At 54.6% G+C, this 21,397-nt stretch overlaps 1 protein-coding gene across 1 annotated transcript; it reads right to left on the reverse strand.

Moving 5' to 3' along the window:
• Positions 1-387: 387 nt before the first annotated feature.
• Positions 388-20,526, reverse strand: TCF25 (transcription factor 25). Its single transcript, XM_043435552.1, has 18 exons — positions 20,233-20,526; positions 12,328-12,492; positions 11,479-11,550; positions 10,961-11,079; positions 10,567-10,632; positions 7,978-8,060; positions 7,052-7,182; positions 6,862-6,961; positions 6,307-6,400; positions 5,190-5,282; positions 4,966-5,071; positions 3,907-4,066; positions 3,102-3,189; positions 2,465-2,623; positions 2,281-2,371; positions 1,800-1,879; positions 746-818; positions 388-660 (listed from the first exon to the last, which is right to left on the reverse strand). The coding sequence occupies exons 1-18, from the start codon at positions 20,422-20,424 to the stop codon at positions 502-504; spliced, it is 2,031 nt and encodes a 676-aa protein (XP_043291487.1). The 5' UTR covers positions 20,425-20,526; the 3' UTR covers positions 388-501.
• Between the last annotated feature and the right edge of the window lie 871 nt (positions 20,527-21,397).

The raw sequence follows: 21,397 nt of genomic DNA on the forward strand, positions 1-21,397 counted from the left end.
ACTCACAACCTCAGTGGCCTGGATCCTTCCACCACCACACAGCGTCCTCGGTCACAGGCGGCCTGTGTGGTTCTGAGCTGTCACTCAAGAGTGCTAGGACGCAATCTGGATGAAGCGTCTTGGTCTTCGCCCTCTCCACCCCTCAGTCCATTTGCCCCCAGATCAAGTGCCCCCCAGTCTCTGCCTCGTTCACTCCCCAGAGCTGCCAGGATGAGCAATCTTCCCAAGACATATCTCTTGGCTTCCACACCCACCCGTGTCCCCTGAAGCCAGCGTGGACTCTGGCCCTGTGATGCCCCAGGGCAGCATGGCAGTGGCGGCGAGGTCCTGCCCGTGAGGGGAGCTGGGGGCGGCGACTGCAGCCCTGGGAAAGAAGAGTTCACGCGGCAGAGTGCAACCCACGTAGTTTATAGAAGAGCAGAGCAGGTGGCGACCTGGCCGATCCGACCAGAACAGAACCCGGAGCATGACTGCAGCGCTGGGGCGTGCGCCCCGCTGGACTCAGTCCCACTCCCCGTCGCCCTCAGGGTGCTCCTCGGGCAGCACCTCCAGGTCGTGGAAGTGGAAGTTGGCCATCATGTCCCGCACAGCCAGCATCAGTCTGTTCAGGCCCTGGTCACGGTGCAGACCCCCGGGCCCCCCGTCCTCCGGTCGCTCCCCCTGTGGAAATGAGACCTGTCTGAGCCAGGCCTCCAGGCCCAACACCCGGTCTCAGGCTGGCGCCCCGTGGGCTGACGCCACGTACCTCCACGGTATAGTTGGGCAGCAATGAGCGGAAGAAGAGGGCGATGGTGTTTCCGTGGCTGACGGGGCTGAGCCTGCAGGAGGGAGTCAGGATGGTCAGAAAAGCCCGGTGGGCTGGGAGGGCACCCCCATGGAGGCTGGGGCCTGAGGGGAAAGGGGATCCAGAGTGGGTTGGCCCTTTGGAATGAGGTTGGTTGAGCAGAGGGCAAAGTAGGGCCACTGCAGTCGAGCCCCACCGCATCTTGAGAAAAGCTGTGTTTCCAAGTGTCCTTCCCTCCGAGTTGTGCAGTGAGAGACGATGCTAGCAAGTGCATTTCGGGGGCCTCCTGCACTTTCTGGGCACCTGGAGCCAGGATGGCCCCCAACTGTCCTTAGTGGGACCACACCCCCACATGCCAGCTTGGTTTTGAGTCTTCTGATACTCATCATTAATAATTTCCATCTTAACCCACTGACATTTTATCTGAGGACTGTATTTCCTTATGAACATGTACTCTAAGTTTTATACTTCAAAGGAGATAAAAAAGATTGGATCTAAAAAATACGTCCGCCTGAGCCCTGGACATGAGAAAGTCTGTCTGAGTCTCCCAGACTGTGGACTGTGAGGTGGGCTCTGTGTGAAGTGAAGCACTTACTCACTCAGTGCTAAAGGCCATAAGGAAAGGGAAAGAAGCCTGTCTCCAACACGATTCTGAAGCAGCTTGGACAATCGGGCCTCGGGGCCTCCTTCCCAGCCTCTGGCTGTGCTGGACGCTTGTCCCTGGGGCCCTGCACGGGTTGAGGCTCCCATGGGAAACCAGCTACCCCCCACACCTCAGGCTCATGGCTGTCTCCTCCAGGTTCTTACACCAGCTCTGACTACATTTACTCCTGGATTCAATACCCATGTCCGATTGTATCCACCACCTGCTCCAGAACCTGACAGAGAAACGGCCTTGGGTGAACAGATACATGAAAAAACACGGCCTGCAGAGGCTGACTCTTTTTTCTGAGACCCTCCAAGCCCCAGCACTGACCTCGGAGCAGTGCAAGGCCAGGAGCAAAGCAAGAAGTACCTCTCAGGTCTGACGTAGGAGTAGATGGTGTCCAGAGGGGGCAGAGGGTCGAAGCCCAACACAGACTGTGTGGTCACATCCTACGGAAAGGGACAAACAGCATGGGCTGCTTTCAGCTGACTCGACTCTGGACTGGACATTTCTGCTGGGAGTGGGCCACATTCCCTGTCGGGGAAGTCTGGGGCTGGGGGCTTCGTCCACCAGGACATTCAGGCTGTCTGCTCTGAGGATCGGGGTGAACCCAGGACAAGCACATGTGTGGGGATCACAGGGACTCTGCTCACAGGTGCTGTGACTCCCCCCAAATGTCAGGGCTGCTGGCTATAGGCCGTGGTCCCCGAGCCATCGGGTCACCGCTCTGCACCCCGTAAGATCACAGAAGCTGCAGGCATGGCTCTGCCTCTCAGGGGGCTCTGCATGAACCATGACCTGGGGGCAGAGCTGCTGGAGGGACAAAGCCCGCAGTCAGCCCGCTCCTTACCGGCGGCAGGGCGGCCACGGCCTCCTTGATCTCAGACAGGACCACATGCCGGTGGATGTTCCTGGGCGCCCGCTGGTACAGCACCTTGCGCCTGGGGCCGGGAGACAAGGGTGGTGCTGCAGGAGGCCGAGGCCCCACGAGACAGGCCGGCCCGCCGCACTGCTCGCTCCACGCCCCGGCTCACCTGCTCTCACACGCCTCCACGGCAGGGTCCCCAGCGTCCACCGCCTGTAGGACCTTGTGCACATTCTCCTCCAGCCAGCTAATGGTGGCCGGCTCCTTCCAGAGGAAGTGTGACCTCCCCAGGTACAGGCTCACCAGCTGGCTCAGGGCAGGCGGCTGGCTGTGGGCAGCGGGGACTGTGAGACCCCATGGGCCGGCTCCACGGGCCCACTGGTGCTCTGGGGGTCCCAGGCTGTTGGCAACCTGGAGCAGAAGGAGGCCGCCCCAAGGGGGCTGCTGCCCCGGGACGCAGCCCCCAGGGCAGGGCCCCCAGGCATTTCCTTCTGTGTAGCGAGCACCCTTACTAAGAACAAGTTCCCAATGCCAACATAAACACTCAGAGAATGTGTGCACCTGTGGACATAGACCTGAGGACCCGCCTTGGTGTACTGACCAGCCTTGAGGCGCCTGGCTCCCATGTCACAGGTTTTTCTTCATTTATCATGAGAAATTTTAAAAGGCAGCAGGTGGCAACAAAGGCATCTGGACCACATGCACAGCTACAGCAACACTATGCTCGCCCAGCAGACATGCTGCGGCGGCCCCAGGCTGACACCCAGGTGGTTGCTCCCCAGGCCCCAGGCACCTCCAGTCTGTACCTGATCTCGGCGTCGGGCCCGAAGAAGTGGTGCGTGGCCACGGTGGCGTCGGGGCGCACACTGCAGTACTCGAGCAGGGGCATGAGCACTGTGGGGGAACAGGGCGGCACCCTGAGGGGCTGAGGCTGAGGAGGCTCACCCAGGACTCTGGAGCACGTGCGCTGGATGCTGTCATCAGAGACCCTCCCCCAGCGCTCTCCCGGGAACACGCAACACTAGAGCTGCCCGCCTGCCCGATGGGGCTTCCCCATGAAGCGGGTGACCTCCCTGTGCAGGGGTCTCAACGGGGCAGGGTGAGCTCCCCTCAGACCCAGCCAGGCAGCCCCACGCGTGGATGGAGCCAGATCGAGATGAGCAGGAAGCCCCAAGCAACCAGGCCACCCACAGGCAGGCTCGCCACCGGGGAGGGAGCCCCTCGGGAACTACACACAGTACAGGACTGCAACCCCACCAGGGCCCGATGGGGTGGCAGGCCCTGTTCCCACCCACACAGACAGACTTCAGGGGCCCCTGGAAACCGGCAGGTCATCAGAGAGAACCCAGGGCAACCCCGACCCCGAGCTCCTCACCCAGCGAGAACTGGGTCCTCAGGACAAGGACAGATACCCTGCTTCCTGTCACACCCAGCCTAGTGCCCTCTCCCTGGAAGCATAAGCTTCAGGTGACAAGTTCTGCTAGAACTGTCAATATCTGAAGACACCCTAAGCCACAGATGCTCCGAGAGCACACGTGGCTTTCAGATGCATCATTGGGAGCTGGGCCAGCGTGGGACCCACTCGTGCCTGGGGCTGCAGGGCACACTCACCTCCGGGGAACATGGTGAGTGCCTGCTGGATCCGGACACAGGCCTCCTCCCTCGCGGAGCTCACCTCCTGCTCAGAGAGGTCTGCCTGCTGGCTCAGCAGGAAATAGGCCAGCGGCACAGAGAAGGCAAAGTTTGGGAGCTGGGACAGGTTCCGATGGGCCTACAAGGGGAAGGGGAAGGGCTTCAAGGTGATGCTCACGGGCACATGGCTTCCATGGGCAAGCTGTCCCTTCCTCTGTGCAGAAAGGCAAATAAAAGGACCCGGGTGTAGGGACAGAGGCAGGCCGGGTGAGCGAGAAAAGGCCGGATGCCCACCTTCCCAAGGCTCAGGGTCATCTGGGCAGTGGAACCACCCCCCACCTCCACAGCTGCTGACGCCTGGCCCTCACCGCCCTGCCCACGGGCACATGGCAGAACACACACGATGTATGATGCTCTGTGAGGATGAAGTCACGGTCTCACCCCAAACATTCAGGGGCAGCCCCTGCAGCTGTGTTCCTGTGACCTCAGGAACTTGTGTGAGCTAGACCCCATGGGTGGGGATCCTCGCCCAACTACACCACAGACCCAGAGTTCGAAAGGATCCATGTAGCTAGCCTTCAATTATACACCGGCATGTGCTATGAGGAAGTTCAAAGAGCAGTAATGGCTGTCACCTCCTGCTTCTACCCACTCCTGACCGGAGGTGTCCCCCGAGACAGCACCACCCAACAGGAGCACACCATCAGTATACAGTTTCTAGCAGCAAATTAAAAGAAAACGGGTAAAATTGATGCTAATACCTTACATGCAATCTAGCATGCCTAACACAGCAACCCTTGCACGTGAAGACACTGTGAAGGTCATCAATGGGACTGCTGGTGTCCTCACTCCTGCCCAGTCTCAGACCCCTCCAGCACCAATGTGTCCAGGGGTCCGATGGCCATCCCCTCCCCAGGCCTTCTCTGCGCTTGCACTCACCTGTAAGCAGGTGGCGAGGCAGGGAGAGGCAGGAGCACTAGGGTCTACCCCAGAGCCTCCCTGGAGGCCCCACCCCGCCTGGCCTGTGTGCACACCCACCTCCCACTCCTCGAACAGGCGGATCAGGTACTCGTAGCTCCGCGCTCGTAAGGCCAGGTGGTCGATCAGCAGCAGCATGCACAGGGGGTCCTCGTCCGGCTCCAGGCTTCCAGGAGGAGGCAGCATGGTGAGCAGGGCAGGCAGAGGGAGACAAAACCCAGAGTGGGCTGGCGCGGACGCCCAAGGGCCACAGCCCCGGGCCGGGGAGCAGCGGCGGCCCCTACCTGAGGATGAGCTTGCAGTACTCCAGCGCCGTGCGTGGGCAGCCCCGCTTCTCCAGGAAGCTCATCTGCTTGTAGAGGGCCAGGTAGAAGCTCCTAGACCCAAGACAGTTCCTCGTGAATGAGCGCGGCAGCAGGCCGCACCGCACGTCGCCCGGCGCCTCGTCCAACACCGCGTCCACCCTCTGCCCGCGGGCTTCGCTGGCGTATCCCATGTGGCCTAATCAGCGCCAACGTTCGCCAGGGTCCTGTCTGCAGAGAAGGTGACTCTGCTTGTTGTCTGCAGTCACGTGTGGGAGCACGGACAGAAAACCAAGCTGATATGTTAGTGGAGACTTCCATCTTCTCGGGCTTTCTCTTAAAAATAACTCTCTTTTAAGGGAAGAGACTTAACACCTTAAACTGTAATCACCATCTTCATTTATCTTCAAATTTCAACTGTCACCACTGCCCTGTAAGTGCCTGCTAATGCCAGGAAGGTCAGTGTTTTCAGCACCTCAAAGAACTAAGAGTTTCACTGGAAAGAGCTCATACAACTAGACACAAGAAAGTTCAGGACCGGCCCTGTGCCCTGGGGTCCAGCACAGCCCCCAGCTGGGGGACACAGCCCACTTGCGACATGACAGGAGGGTGGAGAGGGAGCCTGGGCTGTGGAGCCTGCCCACATGTGCAGGGCCCTGAGGCAGAGGCCCAGGTGGGAGGCTGCACTGCCGAGCAGGGGCTCTGGGGGAGGGGCATCTACAGGAAGAGGGTCCCACATGTGCATGTGACCAACCACCGCACGTGGACATGATGACTGCGATCGCAGCGCCAGCATGCACACCTGCCCACAGGCGTTCCAGAGGACCCTGAGTCCAGACACAAGTGGAAGTACAACTGCAGGTCCCATGTGGTGAAATGGCTGATGGTTTCTGTCCAATTGCCCATGAGCATCAACCCCAGGCCGGCCGGTCCTGTCCATCCCTGGGCCCAGCCCTCCTGCATCCGAGCTTTAAACACAGTGAGATATCCTAGGATCCCAGTGGTGCCCCTCACAGACTGTCCGGACCTCACGTCATGATGCCTACGACCCTGCAAGGGAACACAGTGTGGCCCACAGACACCCGGGCGGGCGGCTCACCTGTTCTCAGGCCTGCGGTAGTCCAGCCGGCAGGTCCCACTGGTGAGGCTGAACAAGGGGTGGAAGGCACACTCCATGCTGTAGAGAGCACGCTCTGCCGGCCAACAGACACACAGTGGGCATCAGTCACACCCAAAAGGGAGGCAGGACCTGGCCACACCCCTCAAGAAACCCAGGAGCCCCCAGGGGCCAACTCCCGGGAGCCAGGGTGGGAACCGGCTGGGAGAATGAATGAAGGGATGAAATGCTGACAGAGGGCTCACACAGGTGAACCCTGAGGACATCGTGATAAATGAAAGAAGCCAGACGGAGACACCAGGGTTGTGATTCCATTTACAGGACAGTCCAGAGACAGAGAATGGACTGGCGGTTGCCAGCGGCGGGGGAGGGGAGGTGAAGGCTGATGGTCAAGGTCCTTTTTGACGCCTCATGGGAATGACCCAGAATCAGCAGGGGGGTGGCTGAAGAGCTGTGTGTACACTAGATCCATAAAGCTCTATTTACAGAGCGTCCCCACCTATATGCAGGCAGGCGCTGGCTGCTGGACGGCCTTACCCACGAGGTCGCGTGCTGTCTCCTGGTCCTCCTGAAAGCGGCATGCGTCGCTGAGCTGCAGGAGTGAGTCCACGTGGTAGGGGCTCGACTGCAGCAGGACCTATGGCAGGGGGGTGGCGTGCGCTGATGATACCCAGGCAGGCCCCGGGCCTCCGGACGCCCCCAGGACCACGCCAGGACACCCACGCACCACAATGTTGTTGGGCTCCATGGACTCGACGGCGGCCAGGAACTTGTGCTGTGTCTGCTGGTACTCCTCGCTGTGCTCAAAGGCGAAGGCCGAGCGGCCTTTCCTGGACTCCAGCAGCCGCATTGACAGACCTGGGGTGGGGGTTGCCCACGTCAGGATGCCCAGAGCCGACTACCTGCAGCTCAGGCCACACCTCCGATGCCCCTTCTACCCTTTCTCCCCCCAGGAACGTGGACAACAGGGGGACATGCAGAGCCCGCCTCCCACACCACACCTGGTCAGCCCCGGACATGGTCTGCTTAAAGTCGGGATCCAGATGTCACCCCCGAGGCGACAGGGATTGCTAACTCATGACACCCTCTGCTCCTACGGTGACGATGGGTGCCGGGTCCAGGGTCTGAGAAGCCTGACAACTTCATCTCCTTCAGCACCGTCGTGAGACCCGTTAGGGTCTGGGGATGCCCTTAGCCACGGTCTCTGACAGAGTCTACTCCAGCCCACCAGGACCCCATGCCAATGTGTCCTCTGCCTGCAGTCAGGGGCCACTGTTGGGAACATGGGAGGGAAGGGCAAGGGGGATGAGGTGCCCACCAGGTCCTTACTGGGCACAAGGGGTCTTGCAGGGCACCCCAGGCTCCAGGGCGTCCCCATCCTTCATGCCACACAGCCAAGCCCCCAGCAGGGCACTACCCTACATCCAAACCTTTCTGCTTTGCTGCTGATCTCTGAATTCTGTGCACTTGTGAGCGTGAACAGAACACAGAACAGCACAGTTTAAGAATGAACTTGCTGGGTTCCTGTGGGGCAGGACCCACAGCACAAAGGGAGAAGGTGGAGAAAAGCGGATTACCACACGGCTGAGAAGACAGACGGGGGGTGGGGTCTGAGCCCAGACGCTGGAGCCCCCGGCAGCCCCACTCCCTCACCTGGTTTGGTGTACCGGGGCCAAGTGCTCTTCGGGGTGGTCAGCCATGTACACTTGGGGTACACGCGCTGTCTCTGCCGCGGCCTGGGGAGAATGGACAGGGCACGGCTTTACCTTGGTGGGCAAGAACAGAATATAAACTGTTTGGACAATAGCCGTCAGGCTGCCAGACGGGACTGCAGACTGAGATCCGAGCGACCAAACCACACACGCAGAGGTAAGAAAAACAGGAAACTCAGGCTAGTGAAACAGCAGGAAAGGCAAAAAAGCAGCACAAGGTGGAACCTGATGTGAAGACAACAAGGAGAGAGGGAGCCTGCAGCGACCTGCAGATGCGTTGGCCTCCCTGGATGACGACCCACTGAGCAGGGGCCACCAACAAACCCCAGAGGGATGGGGCATCGGTGCCCGAACACCAGCACACTTCTGGAGAAAGAAAGCCAGCCTCACACACACAAGCACGAGTGGGCCGTGGCCCGGCTCCCTCCCCCAGCCCTCTCCCAACCTCTTATGGGGGGTGTTCTCTGCTGCAGGCGCCAGCCCCTCCCCTCAGCCAGGGTCACACCAAAGGCTTTCTCCTCCATGACTGAACTGAGCAGCAGTGGCCTAGTGGACTTGTCTATATTTCTCTGCATAATTCTTTGATTATCTAAATTACTTCATCAAGAAAAAAAAATTAGTAAGAATCTGGATTGGGTGAGGAATGAGATGAAAAAGTATGCCCCTTCTTCCAACAGAGAAGTAAAAAACTGGGACTTCCCTGGTGGTCCAGTGGTTCAGGATCCGCCTTCCAATGCAGGGGATGCATCTGATCCCTGGTCAGGGAACTAAGATCCCACAGGTCGCAGGACAACCAGGCCTGCATGTCACAACTGCTGAGCTTCCCCGCTCTGGAGCCCAACGGCCACAGCCAAAGATCCAGCATTCCACAATGAATATCCTACATGTCACAATTGAGACCCAATGCAGCCAAATAAATTTTTAAAAATCCCACTTACTCAAAAAAGAAAAAAAAAAGTAAAAAACTACAGGAGAAAATACAACTCTTCAAGAAAACAGTGGTCAAAACCTGGAGGAAACTGAAATGTGGGTTGGTTCTGGGTGATTGGTAAGGTATACAAAGGAGAATTAACCAAATACTCAGGACTGTCCTGTCTAGGAATCTGAGGGAGGGTCCAGCCCTGCAGGGAGCTGCTAGGCAGGCAGGAGAGGCTGCCCTGGGAGGTGGTGCGCCAAGGCGGGGCAGACACCAGCAGCAGAGAAGGTGAGGCGCACAGGGCACCTGGAAGTCCCGAGAGGGCCAGAGACGCGTGTGGCCAGGGGCCCAGGAGAGACCACAGCTTCTCAGGGGAGCCTGTACACAGGACTTAAGTGTTCAAAGGAGTAAATGGGATAAAAAGTACAGTTTACCACTGAAAACATAAATGCAGAGCTGTTAAATACTAGTACACTAACAACGTAGTTTGCACAGAAATACGATCAGGCAAACATGTAAAGATGTGGTACAGAATGACCAGGCAGATGGCAAACAGAGGACACAAGGAAGCAAGGTGGAAGGTCAGGTCCAGGGGAGCCCAGGTGAAAAAGACGAACATTTTGAGTTAAAAACGTTCTTCCTTAATATTCCAAAAAAGAAGACAAAATCAGAGACCCCTGTGTCCTGTATAACTGAACACCAAAAATAAAAGCAAATTATAAAGCAAACACAATGAGAAACTCAATGGCTCAGATTCCATGCTTCCACTGCAGGGGTCATGGGTTTGATCCCTGGCTGGGGAACCAAGATCCCTCATGGTGAGCAACAAGGCCAAGAAAAACCAAACCAACAAAACTCAACACATGACTATTTTTCATCTTGTTATCACGACAGGCTTTAAAGCCTCCCACGCCTACCATGGATCCAGAGCAGGAAGCCACACCCAGGCGGGGGGTGGGGGTTCAACTCTCAAGAGGGCAGCGGGTGGCACCCCCACACCAAGTGCCAGCAGGGGCTGCTGTCAAATACAGCACCCGTGCCCTGGTATATGGTGCCCAGAGCTCAGCCACGCAAACCAGGCACGTGAAAGACAGCAGGACCCGCGGGCCCAGAACGCACAGCAGACAACCGGACGGGAGCTGCTGGATGAGTGGCTGTTTTACAGAAGCACTGAGTCCTACAATCAGAAACACATGCACTTGAAAGATAAAGTCTGGGCCGAGGGAAAGCTCCTTCAGCTGGGGCCGGGCCTGCAAGGGAGCGCCAGGCAGAACAGCCCCTCCCACAGGAGCCTGGGATGGCAGTACTGTGGGTGCTCCCATGGCCTTGAACACACGGCTGCAGCCACAGAACCCACTTCACAAAGATCAGACTTCTGTCAGAACCCGAACTCCAAGTCAGAGTTGCTCTAGACTGCAAAGCAAAAATGCATCTGGCTGAGATTTCAAGGCTTTGTAAAACTAGGACCCTGATGGGCAGCGGCAGTGAGGGACGGAGGGCGAGGCCACAAGACTTCTCTCCAACTCCCCTTGGACCCTGGAGGGGTCCGCCTGTCACTGTGGCTCTAAAGCCCCTCTCCTTCCCCACTCAGTGAAAACACAGCGGTGATCTTACCTCTGCTCCCCAAGGACAGCTCTGGCACCAAAATATCTTTTCAGCTCTGTGTCTGGATTCAAGTGTCTAGAGAATTGAAAATTTTAGAGAAAAAACAAAGATGAGTGCTCTGACAACAATCCTGGGAATGTCCGAAAGTCACATGAGAACCCAACGGGAAAAATCGCTCTCCTGCTGGCTGACCTTCTCTGCAACCACACAGCCCGTGACCATGCTGGCCACCACTCGCTGGGCATGAGACCGAGGGGTCTTCCCTGCCTTAGGAAGGAAGGAGGCCACAGCTGGCAGCAGGGACAGGAGCAGAGGAGGTCATATACTCCAGGCACAGAGAGCTAGAGAACGGTCCTGATGGGTCAGCACCAGCCATCCCCCTCCTCACTCGGCGAGGCCGCACCTGTGCTCCACGTACAGGACGTGCTTCTTGGTGCTCAGGGGGGGCGGGCCCGGGCGGCTGGCACCGCTGGCATCCTCAATCCTCTCCAGGATGCGGTCAATGTCCTCCAGGCCATTCTCCTGAGATCCCAAATGACACACATCACCACACGGAGCAATCAACAGCAAAATCTACTTTCACTAAAAGCAAGTACTATATCGTGTCGCCTTCCTGAAAGACAGTCCAATCCGAACACCATGTACTGCAGGTACAGTGAGGACAAAGGAGAGGTGTGTCATAAGATGGACAGTCAGAACCACGGACCACCAGGAAGGGACTCAGAGTCTGCACTGTTTCAGATGTTTGCTGGAAAATGGACAGCACAGACGGCTCCAAGCCTCTGGGATCTAAGTGAACAAGCTCACTAATTTCCCCCAACCTTTGAATAGTCAACAAAATATCAAGTAACACTGGCCTGTTTTCAACACCACCTCAAGAAACAGAAAAGAACAGAGAGGAAATCTGCCAGCTGTACATACCGAGGTTTCTCCTGCGTTTTTCTTATTTTTCTGTTTTCTTTTCTTCTTGCGGAGTTTGCTACTTGCATTGGACTAACAAAAGAAGCACATTTCTCTCAATGGAGAGAGACGAGGACATCTTAAACCCAAGAACTAGCTGGAGTAGGGGAGTCAGCTGAAGGGAATATGGCAGCAGGCCTGTCATCCAGCTGCCCACCTTCTGAATCCCCTAGGAACACACCCGCTTCTCTCCAGCAGCTGACCTTCCCCCAGCCTTCCCAACTGTGGTCTCACCCCACCTTTCTTAGGAGTCCCTGACAACTCATGGGGTTTGGACCATACACCCACCTGCCCTCGGCTGCCGTGCCTCACCGTGTCAGCCACTCCCCACTGTGTTCAGCAGAGCCCCCCTACTAGCAGGCCCCCTGCCTCAAGATCTCTTGTGCCTTTACCCGGCCACCTCCCTTCCAGCAGTGCAAAGGTCCTTAAGGAAGCCCCCAACATTCCAAGACCAGTCGGGTGCCCAGCTGCACCAGAGGCCCCTGGAGGGCACAGATGGGCCTGCAGTGAGCACTTGCCAGGTGAATGATGAGGGGCCTCCTAGGAGACCCCTTCTCATCCAACCCTAACCTAGCCTATGTGCTTCAAGGAGCATCCACCCAGTCGCAAAAAACACACCCAGAATGTGGGAGGCAGGCCCTGTTCCAGGGAGACGTGCCTAGGGGCCCCTGCTTATGGCCCTTCCCCAGCCACCACTAGTCTCGAGGAGTCCATGCAAGTTTGATCATGGCCCCCAAGGCAATCCAGGCAGCTGGGCAAGTCACAGAACAGCCCTCGGAGCACGCCAGCGGGATGGAGGGTGGGCCACACCTGCTCTGAGGGAACTGCCGTGTCTGCCGCGTCGCCACCCCTGGTGGACTCTGAGTGCCCGCTCTGGGCCCTCCTCTTGTTCCCTGACACCACAGCATCCACGAGCAGACAGTCCGTCCTCTCCCCGTTTACCCCAGGTGCCTCGTCAAGGTCTTCAATGTTTATCTGGAAACAAAGATGGGGGAGCAAGGGTGTTAGGGCTGGGTCCTAGTCATCAATTACAAAGGTGAATCTGAGACATGCATGTCTTGGAGGGGTGGGTGCATGTCAGATCACTGAGGTCACAAAGGGGAGGACCATGAACATCACCAGCCTAGGGTCCCCAGAGAACGCTAGGGTGCCATGTGGCCACGTCATCTGCTCAGCAGTGACAAGTGCTCCCCCTCCGAGCACCACTCCAGAGACGGTTTGCAAACATACTCGCTCAGCTAACGCCTCACTGCTCCCTTTTCCCACCTGGACTCCAGCCAGCCAGTCTACACCAGCAGACAGGACCAGTGCTGGGGAGAAGGTGGGTGACACGCACGAGTTAAGGATGGGACCTCAGTTGGTAGTGAACAGGGATAAACCACAAGCACGCACGCATGCAAACCTTAGGGACCTGATGCTGGATGGTAGGTCCCGAAAGATGCACACCCTCACTCTTGAGAGGGGCGGGGACAAGTCACGGAACAAGCTCTGGCCCTCTGGCCAGTAAATGAACCAGCAAGCCAGAGGCAACGAAGCAGCAACCACCAGGCTCCAAGAGCCAGATCTGAGGGGCCCACGCTGCTTTGCTGAGGTCCAAAAATAGAGAAATGAAACCACATTCGATTCAGAACATCCGAAAAACATAAAGCTCAAAAAACAAAAAATAAAAGCCACTCTAACCCCGGAGCCCTAAGATGATTTCAAAACAAAACTGGGATGACGTCCTCAGCAACCGTGCACTGCCTGCTCCCGTAGGCCCGGGCTCCCACGGAAGGTCTCAGGGAGGGACATACGCCTGTCTGGGTGCCCTGGTTTCCTGTCTTCAACAGTAGAGGTTCCCATGGGGCAGGGACAAAGTGTGAGGCTGTGTGATGGCTGCCTGTCCCTCACGTTCATAGCTCTTCAACGACTGGAAATGGGGAGCGACAGGGAGGGGGGCTGCTCCCCACATCAGCACCACCAAGGGAGGAAGTACCGGAAGGGTGTTCTGATGTTTCTTCTCTGTGGCAGGGGTCCTAGAGGAATGGCCCGCACACTTTGTCCAGGATTCTGCACCTCTGGGAAGTTAGGGACTGGTTCTCTTTTCAGTCCTGCTCACTTCCTTCAAAGTCTCATTTTTGAGCCCCCTTTGGAAGCTCTGAGAAAGTTTTGAGAAATTTCAATTAATAACAAGCTCCATGCCAAGGTCAACTTCCCTGGAAAGAAATCTCTGACTGTGCACACAGGACGCAAAGGGCTCTGCACACCGGCAGCTTCACTGCTACCCACACTGGCCAGTGCTGGCCCAGCACCTCTGTCCAGCACCCTGACGTGTCCGACTCGCCATCCAGAAGCCTCCAGGTCGGTCATCAGCTTCAAGGTCCCAAATAGATGCCAACATCCAGAGGCTCTTGTCCACTGCTGGTGTGCACTCTGGGATCCACAGTATGACAGGGCGCAAAGCACACTAATAGTGAGGATGCGGAGGAGCTGGATCTCTGCTGGGGGTAGGAAACTTTTTATTGAAGCTCTTTGAAATGAATGTACAGGACAAATTTTGGAGGAGGTGTGTGACCCAAACTCTGGTCGAGAGACAAGGCCCTTCCATGACCCCAGAAACACGGGCCACGGTACACCCTGGCTGGCAGCTAGCCCTGCTCAGGCTGCTGAGTCCTAGGCTTTTCACCACTATGACTTTGCCTGTCCCAGGACGCTGCACCCAGAGGCCAGTGTCTTCTTGTGCCTAGTCCCACAGTGTATAGCTTCTGAGGGTCATCTCATTCTTTTTCTAAAAAATTAATTTACTATTGGCTGCACTGGCTCTTCATTGCTGCACATGGGCTTTCTCTAGTTAGGGTGCTTGAGCTTCTCATTGCTGGGGCTTCTCTTGTTGTGGAAAATGGGCTCCACGGTGAATGAGCTTCTGCAGTTGTGGTTCCCAGGCTTACATGGCCCTCAGCATGTGGCATCTTCCTAGACCAGGGAGTGAACCCATGTCCTCGTGCTCAATGCACAAAGAACTGACAACATTCACAGAAAGGAAAATAAAAGAATATCAAAACCCCATTAGGTAAATAAAGAGTAAGAAGAGGGAAACAGCCAATTACCTTTAAGAGAAACTTCAACACTAAAAAACACTGTACACTTTATTATTGTATCACCATATCCAGCACTCCTCACTCCGCCACATACATCTACATTACCAGTTGGTATCATTTACCTTCAAAATGAAGTTTCCTTTAACATTTCTTTTAGTGTAGGCCTTATGGCAATGATTTTTCTCAGCTTTTGTGTTTATGAAAGTATCTTTATTTCACAATCGTTTGTGATAAACATTTCCCTGGACAGAGAATGCACTTTAAGGATGCGGACCCCCTCTGAGCCAGAGTGGGTCAGTAATTGCTTTCCTATAGACAACCTGTCTCTTACCTCCAGCTTCTTTCATGACTTTTCTTCACCATGGGCTTTCAGCAATTATGATTTAAACTGTTGCTAAATCGTATCCCACTTGGAGTCTGTTGAACTTTTTGGATCTATGGGGTTTTCTTCAGTGTCAAATTTGAGACTTTTTATACCACAATTTCATCCATGGCTTTTTCTGCAGAACCCCTCCCGTTCTGCTCCTCCAATTACAGACATTAAACAACCTGATAGTGCTCTACAAAGTACTGAGACTAATTTTTCCCAGCACGCTCCCCCTTTCTGGATTGTTAGATGGTAGGTTTTTTTTGCCCTTACTTCAAGATCACTGATCTTTTCTTCTCAATTATCTAATCTGCTACTCAGACCACTGAGTTGGTTATTCATTCGATAGTAAATATTTTCTTTTATGTAATTTGCTCTTTTATAGTTTCTTTTTTTTATATAGTTTCTACTTCTATAATGAGATTCCCTATTTTTTCCCCTCATTATGTTCATGATTTCCTTTAAATCCTTGAACACATTTATATCTTGTCTTAGGCTTGCATATGATTTTACCATCTGTCATCAGCATGTTTGTTACTACTGAATGCTTTTTCTCCTGGTTACAAATCACATCTTCCTGCTTCTTCATGTGTTTGGAATTTTTTAGTGGGCACTGACTGTCATGATGTGACACTGCCGAGTGACTGGATTTTGTAGTTTTCCTTAACAGTGTTGACATTTGTTTAGGCAGGCAGTAAATTTACTTGCAGATTAGCACAATTCCTCTGAACTGTATTTTTAGGCTATCTTAGGATGGGTATAGGATATTCTTCATTGGAGGGTAACTGTGCCCTACTCCTATAGCAAGGCCTTTTGGAAGCCTCCACTCATCACCAGGTTTCTCTTTGAGGCCTCTCTGCTCTGGCTGGTCAGAGCTGAATGTCTTCCCAAGCCCGAGAGCTCAAGTGGTGGTCAATCTCTGGTGTTGTCCCTTCTTCACTGGTTGTTCTATGCCTAAACAGCTAGGTATCGAGCCCAAGACTCCAAGCAGGCTTCTAGAACTCCCTCTTTCCAGCTCCCTCTCCCGTAACTCAAGCCACTTCTGCAAACCCCAAATCTAGTCTACCTCCCACTCCCCGACTCACCGAGAGCACAGCGATCTGCTGGGAAAGCCTTCCTGTGCTAATCTCTGGAGACTGTCTCCAAGCAAAAAGCTGGCACGGGGGTCTTGGGGACCTGAGACCTCCAACGTTTGTTGTCTAATGTCTGAACACAATTAGTTCACTGTTCTGCTGGTCTTACAGTTGTTTAGGGCAAGAGGGCTATTTCAGTACCAGTTATCCTGCCAGGACTGGAAGTAAAAACCTTACTTTTGTTTCTATTAATGCACTGCTTGGTTTATTGGTAGATTATTTTTGGCTCTACAAAAATAAGCCTTTTGGGGAATTCCTGGCGGTTAGGGTTCAGTGCCTTCACTGCAGGGGCCTGGGTTTGATCACTGATCAGGGAACTAAGATCCTGCAGGTCGAAAAAGACAAAAAGCCTTTTATTTTAATTCTTTTTTCCATTTAAAGAGAGAAAACATTAAACCTCTGCAATACTGACAGAGTACTCCTATGGTATGTAGTCAAGGAGGACAAAGCCTCATCTACTGTCTATTGTAGGTACATCTACTGTCTACTGTAGGTAGACACTGGCATCAATGAGGCCATCTCTGCTAAGGTTTTCTCACAGACTTACGGATAAAACAATTGATGTGACATGACGTTAACACGAAGAATCTTAGAAAACTATGGTAATCCTCATCCAAATGTGCCCTTGACCAGTGAAAAAAGCTATAGAGGTTCTAACACCACCTGATATTAAACACATTTGTGAATATAAAGCCAGGTGTTTTGCTCCTGAACTGGACATCAAAGATGAAGATGACATATATTGGCAAGTCGACGGTCACTGAACAACTCAAACAACAGCAACCTGCACAATGATGCTTATTTTGAAAGAAGTTTGTTTTTATTTAATTACATAATTTAGATTTTCTTTATAATTGAGGTTTCTTTCAGAGACTGGTGAATGCATTGTACATGAAAACAGAGAGACAGACTCATGCAATTCTCTGGAGAAAAATGGTCTTCTTGCTAAAACTTTTCAATGATATAGAGTAAAATTTGACAGTTTTCAAAAGTTTCTATAGTTTTTATCAGATTGTCAAAGTGGTCCCTGACCCCAAAGCACTAATAAGTTCTATTACACAACACTATTTAACAGTTTTGCAGTACATTATGCTGCAAAATTCAAACTATACTCTAAAAACAGGCATGTTTATCATATAAATTATATTTCAATAAAATGGATTTTCAAAAACCACTTGGAATGAGGTAGGGCAGATGATTTCTAATCGAAGGCCAAGGAAACTCACTCAAGAGCCAGAAAAGAGAACAGCCTCAGTCACAGACACCCTAGAGATCTTCCCACTCCCAGGGATGGTGGGGGAACCACTTAAGTCCTATTACACCCTTTCCTGGTTGTTAACATCATTCAGTACCAACATCTGCTGAGTGCTGTGTGCCTGGCATGGAGTTCACTGACCCCTTGTGACAATCCCATGAGGCAGGAAGCAGGGGAGCTGACATGTATGTTCACGTAGGTTAGGAATGCCATCCGAGTTCTCACAGGTAAGGACATGTGGAGCCATGATGCAAATCTGCGTCCTTCTGACCGTAAAGCTAGGTGCAGGCTCTCACTGGCTGGCCTCAGAGGACCTCTCTGCACACCCACAGGGGCAGACGCCACTCCGGGGGTGGGGAAACACTGGGGAACAATGAAGTCTCCATTCTCACAAGGCAGAGGGAGGCAAGCAGCACGAGATAAAAAGAACATGGAGGTAACTTGGCTGGTCTGCTCGGTGATAAACCTCCATGGGAAAAGGACAAAGATCAGAAGAACGGGGACGGGAGTGGGAAGGGGATGTAATTTTAAATTGGGAAGGATGAGCAAGACTCAGAAGGCAACATCTGAGCGAAGCCTGAGAAGTGAGCGACGGGGGAACAGAGCATGTCCCAGGCAGAGGGGATGGCGGGAGACCTGTGTTTCAGGCCTGTGGCTCCAGCAGATGAGCAACATGACCCAGGCCCTTGGGGGCTATAAGGAAGCAGGGTTGACAGCAGACGTGGGCCTGACAGGATCCCTGTGGCTACTGCATCCAGACAGGCTGCAGAGGACAAGAGGATGAGCGGGAGTGGTCAGAATGATTCGCACGGAGGCAATGGCCACCCCGCAGGCACTGTGCCTGGAGCCGTACAGGCCTTACCAGGCTCTGCATGTGGTGTGTGAGAGAGAAAGGTCAAGGGTACTTCCAGGCTGCTGGCCTTAGTGACAGGAGAGTGGAGCTCCCTCAACAGTCAGGGAGGGCTGGAGGAGGCAGAAGGCAGCTGAAACTTGGACACACCAAGTCTGAGATGTCTGCAGAACATCTAAAGGGGATGATGGGAGGTGAGGTGTGAATCCAGAGACCACGATGGAGGTCTGTGCCGGCCACATCAGTGTCCTACCGGAAAGCACAAGGGAACACACACAGCACAGACAGACAGGTGCAGCTGCTGGTCCCCTGACCTGAGTTCCTGGGGCTCCACATAAGCATCCTTTCCCTCTGTTCACACAGAGAAGAACCTGCCTTTTCCCCCATTTATCCCACATACCCTGGCCTACCATCCATCTACTTTCCTTTCTTCTTCAGAAGGGACACTAACTATGCCTCAGAGACAAATACCAGGGGATCGTTAAGAGTACAACTGTAAGTCATCAAGCCTGGATCTACACAGTGAGTGTCACTTACTACCTCATTTGTACAATGGGGACAACATGACCTGGGCAGACAGTAAGGCACACAACATCACAGCAGTGCCTGGGATGTGTGAATGTTCTCCAAATAACTTAATATTGTTTGACTTAAAAAAAAAAAAAAGAGAGAGAGAGACACTAAACCTGGAGCATGTCAGAATAAGGTGAAATTACCCTGACAGAAGATCTGTGAAAATGGCCAACTCCAGCACAAACCCATTTCAGACTGTGAACAAGTGGGATGGAAAGAAGCCCTAAGGGTTTTGGGACAAGTCAAAAAGTAACTGCAAAATTTAGGGATAAATGATGTGATGAGAGCCTTGCGGTAAAACAACCAGACGCGGCTGTGCGTGGGGAGCCAGGGAAGCTTGGTAGGGGGAACATGAAGGTTACTTGTAACACTCTGTTTTCGCATATGTTGGAAATCTTCCATAATAAAAAGTTACAAAGAAAGAAATGACAAGAAACAAGAGTGCAAAAAAAAAAAAAAAAAAAAAAGAAACAAGAGTGCAGGGAGGCTCAGAAGAGGTGGACAGAGAGTCCAGAGATTTTGAAGAGATTTCATGCCACCCCCAGCAGAAACTGGAGTGAGGCTTTCTCACCTTAGAGAGACATGGACAACCTCTAAACCAAACTTCCCATGTGGGATGGGCGGCCTACACTCTCCATTGTCTTAGGATAGGTCCTAACGTGCCACCTTCCTGTGAAGTTGGGAGCCAGACCAAGAGAGAGGTGTTTTCTTCCAGACCTTCAGACCTACTGCTACTCCTCCGAACGCTCGGCGGTAGTGTGGAGCCCCAGGTGTGTGCTGGGCACAGGAAGCAGACATGCTACCTGCCACACAGGCAGTCGGCGGAGCCAGAACCAGCACATGCAAAATTACAGACCCAGCTGGGTCTTCCCTGGCAGTCCAGTGGTTAGGATTCTAAGCTCTCAGTGCCAAGTGCCCAGGTTCAGTCTTGGTCAGGGAACTAAGATATCACTAGCCACGCAGCCGAAAGGAAAAAAAATAAAATTACAGTCTGAAGCCAGAGCTTTGGAGAACCCAGGGTGGGGGCGTTATTCCTCGGTGCCTGGCACCTGCTGTGGGAGATGAAGCGACGAGCAAGGGAGAGGCAGAGTCCTGGGTTGTGAGAACTTTTGCGAAGGCACCGCGGGGGAGATACTTAACCCTGAAATCAGAGTTGGAGCCCCAGTCTATGGGAATGAAGCCCCGCCCACCACACCGCGGTCCCGCCCCCAAGACAGGCCCTGCCCACTCCGCGGCAGCCCGGACCCTACTTACCCCGCCCCTGAATGCTATGGCCCCTCCCCTCACCGCGGAACAAACCCAACGTAGCTCCGCCCCCTGGCCTTAGGTCACCTCCCACTCCTTTCGCCCCGCCCTCCCCACTGCAGCCCAGACCCTCATCGCCCCGCCCCGTGACGTCACGGACCCGCCTCGCACACCGCCCCCACCTGCTGCCCCCACCCCAGGTAACCCCGTCTCACCAGCTCGAACCGGTTGTTGACTCGGACTCCCTCCTTCCCTGCGCCCCGGGGGCGCCGGCCACCTGGACCCCGCTTTGGGCATTCTTCTTCCACATCATCGTCATCATGAAGGACAAACTGCAGGGCGCTGGGCCCGAGGGGTTCCTGGCCGCGCTGTTCCCCCCTCAGCCTCCGGAGGGCCCGGCGCGACATAGGACCCAACAGCCGCTGACGTCTGGAGACAGGCAGAAGGAAGAGCAGAAAAGAGAGCGGCCGGCGCGCCTGCGCATTTAAGGCGCGGTGGCGCGAGGCTGGCGCGTCGCGTCTGCGCGCTGCTGCCTTGCGGAACTTCCTCTCTGTTGTCGATAGTATTAGAAAAGGTTCTGACACTTCCGGGCGAGTTCTCGCGCGACTTGGGAGCCTCCACGGGCCGGTGTCTCCGGGTCTTCTGGGCGGGGTGGGGCTCTGAGACTCCAGCCCCGAGTGCTGGTCAGCTGGGCGGGCCGGGGGCGGGGCCAGGCAACACCTGGGGCAGACGGGGCCATCCTGTGCGGGCTGCCTCTGAGGCTACCCGCGAGACCCTTCTGTCCTGCTTAGAAGTAGGCGCCTCCAAGCTGAGGAGCTTCCCAAAGCTGCGGACTGGACATGCTGAAGATGAAGGTCCTCTGGACTCCCCCTCCCCGGACAGGCTGAAACCGACCCTTAGGGTCCGCCCTGGGAATTTGACCTTGTCGTCATTAGTGAGTCCCCAGTGATTCTTCCGCACGTCTGGATAGGGGAATCCGTGGTCTAACGTGGAGGCTCGCCACTCTGGCCGTGTGTCATAACCTCCCGGGGCGGGGGTGGGGGGAGCGGTTTACAGTGAAGGTCGACGACTCACCCCTAGAAATACCAACGTGGGATCTTCAGGGGACTAGAATGTGCAGGCAGGTTTGAGAACCCCTGCCCTGCAGATCTCCAAACGCGAGGGCAAGATAATCTTGATCTGCTGTGGAAATGGGTCCTCCCACCCTGGCGGAGGAGAGCAAAGGGCCGCGGTCAGTCAGACGGCTCCGATTGCGGCACCAGGCCGATCCCTGTACTGAGTTCTTACGTCGCCCTAGAAGGTCGATATCCATCCGTTTATAGATAAGGTGACTGGTCCACGTAGAATGTAGTCTTTCTTCCTTCTTGCCTGCGGTTCCAG

Source organism: Cervus canadensis, chromosome 18 (genome assembly GCF_019320065.1).
Source record: "Cervus canadensis isolate Bull #8, Minnesota chromosome 18, ASM1932006v1, whole genome shotgun sequence".
Lineage (NCBI taxonomy): Eukaryota > Metazoa > Chordata > Mammalia > Artiodactyla > Cervidae > Cervus > Cervus canadensis.

Excerpts from the sequence above, each read along its gene's own strand:
- TCF25 (XM_043435552.1), bottom strand. The coding sequence starts at position 20,424 with ATGTCGCGCCGGGCCCTCCGGAGGCTGAGGGGGGAACAGCGCGGCCAG. Across the intron at positions 12,493-20,232 it reads TCAACAACCGGTTCGAGCTG|ATAAACATTGAAGACCTTGA; the intron begins GTGAGACGGGGT and ends CTTTGTTTCCAG. Across the intron at positions 6,401-6,861 it reads GACAGCACGCGACCTCGTGG|AGCGTGCTCTCTACAGCATG; the intron begins GTAAGGCCGTCC and ends GTTGGCCGGCAG.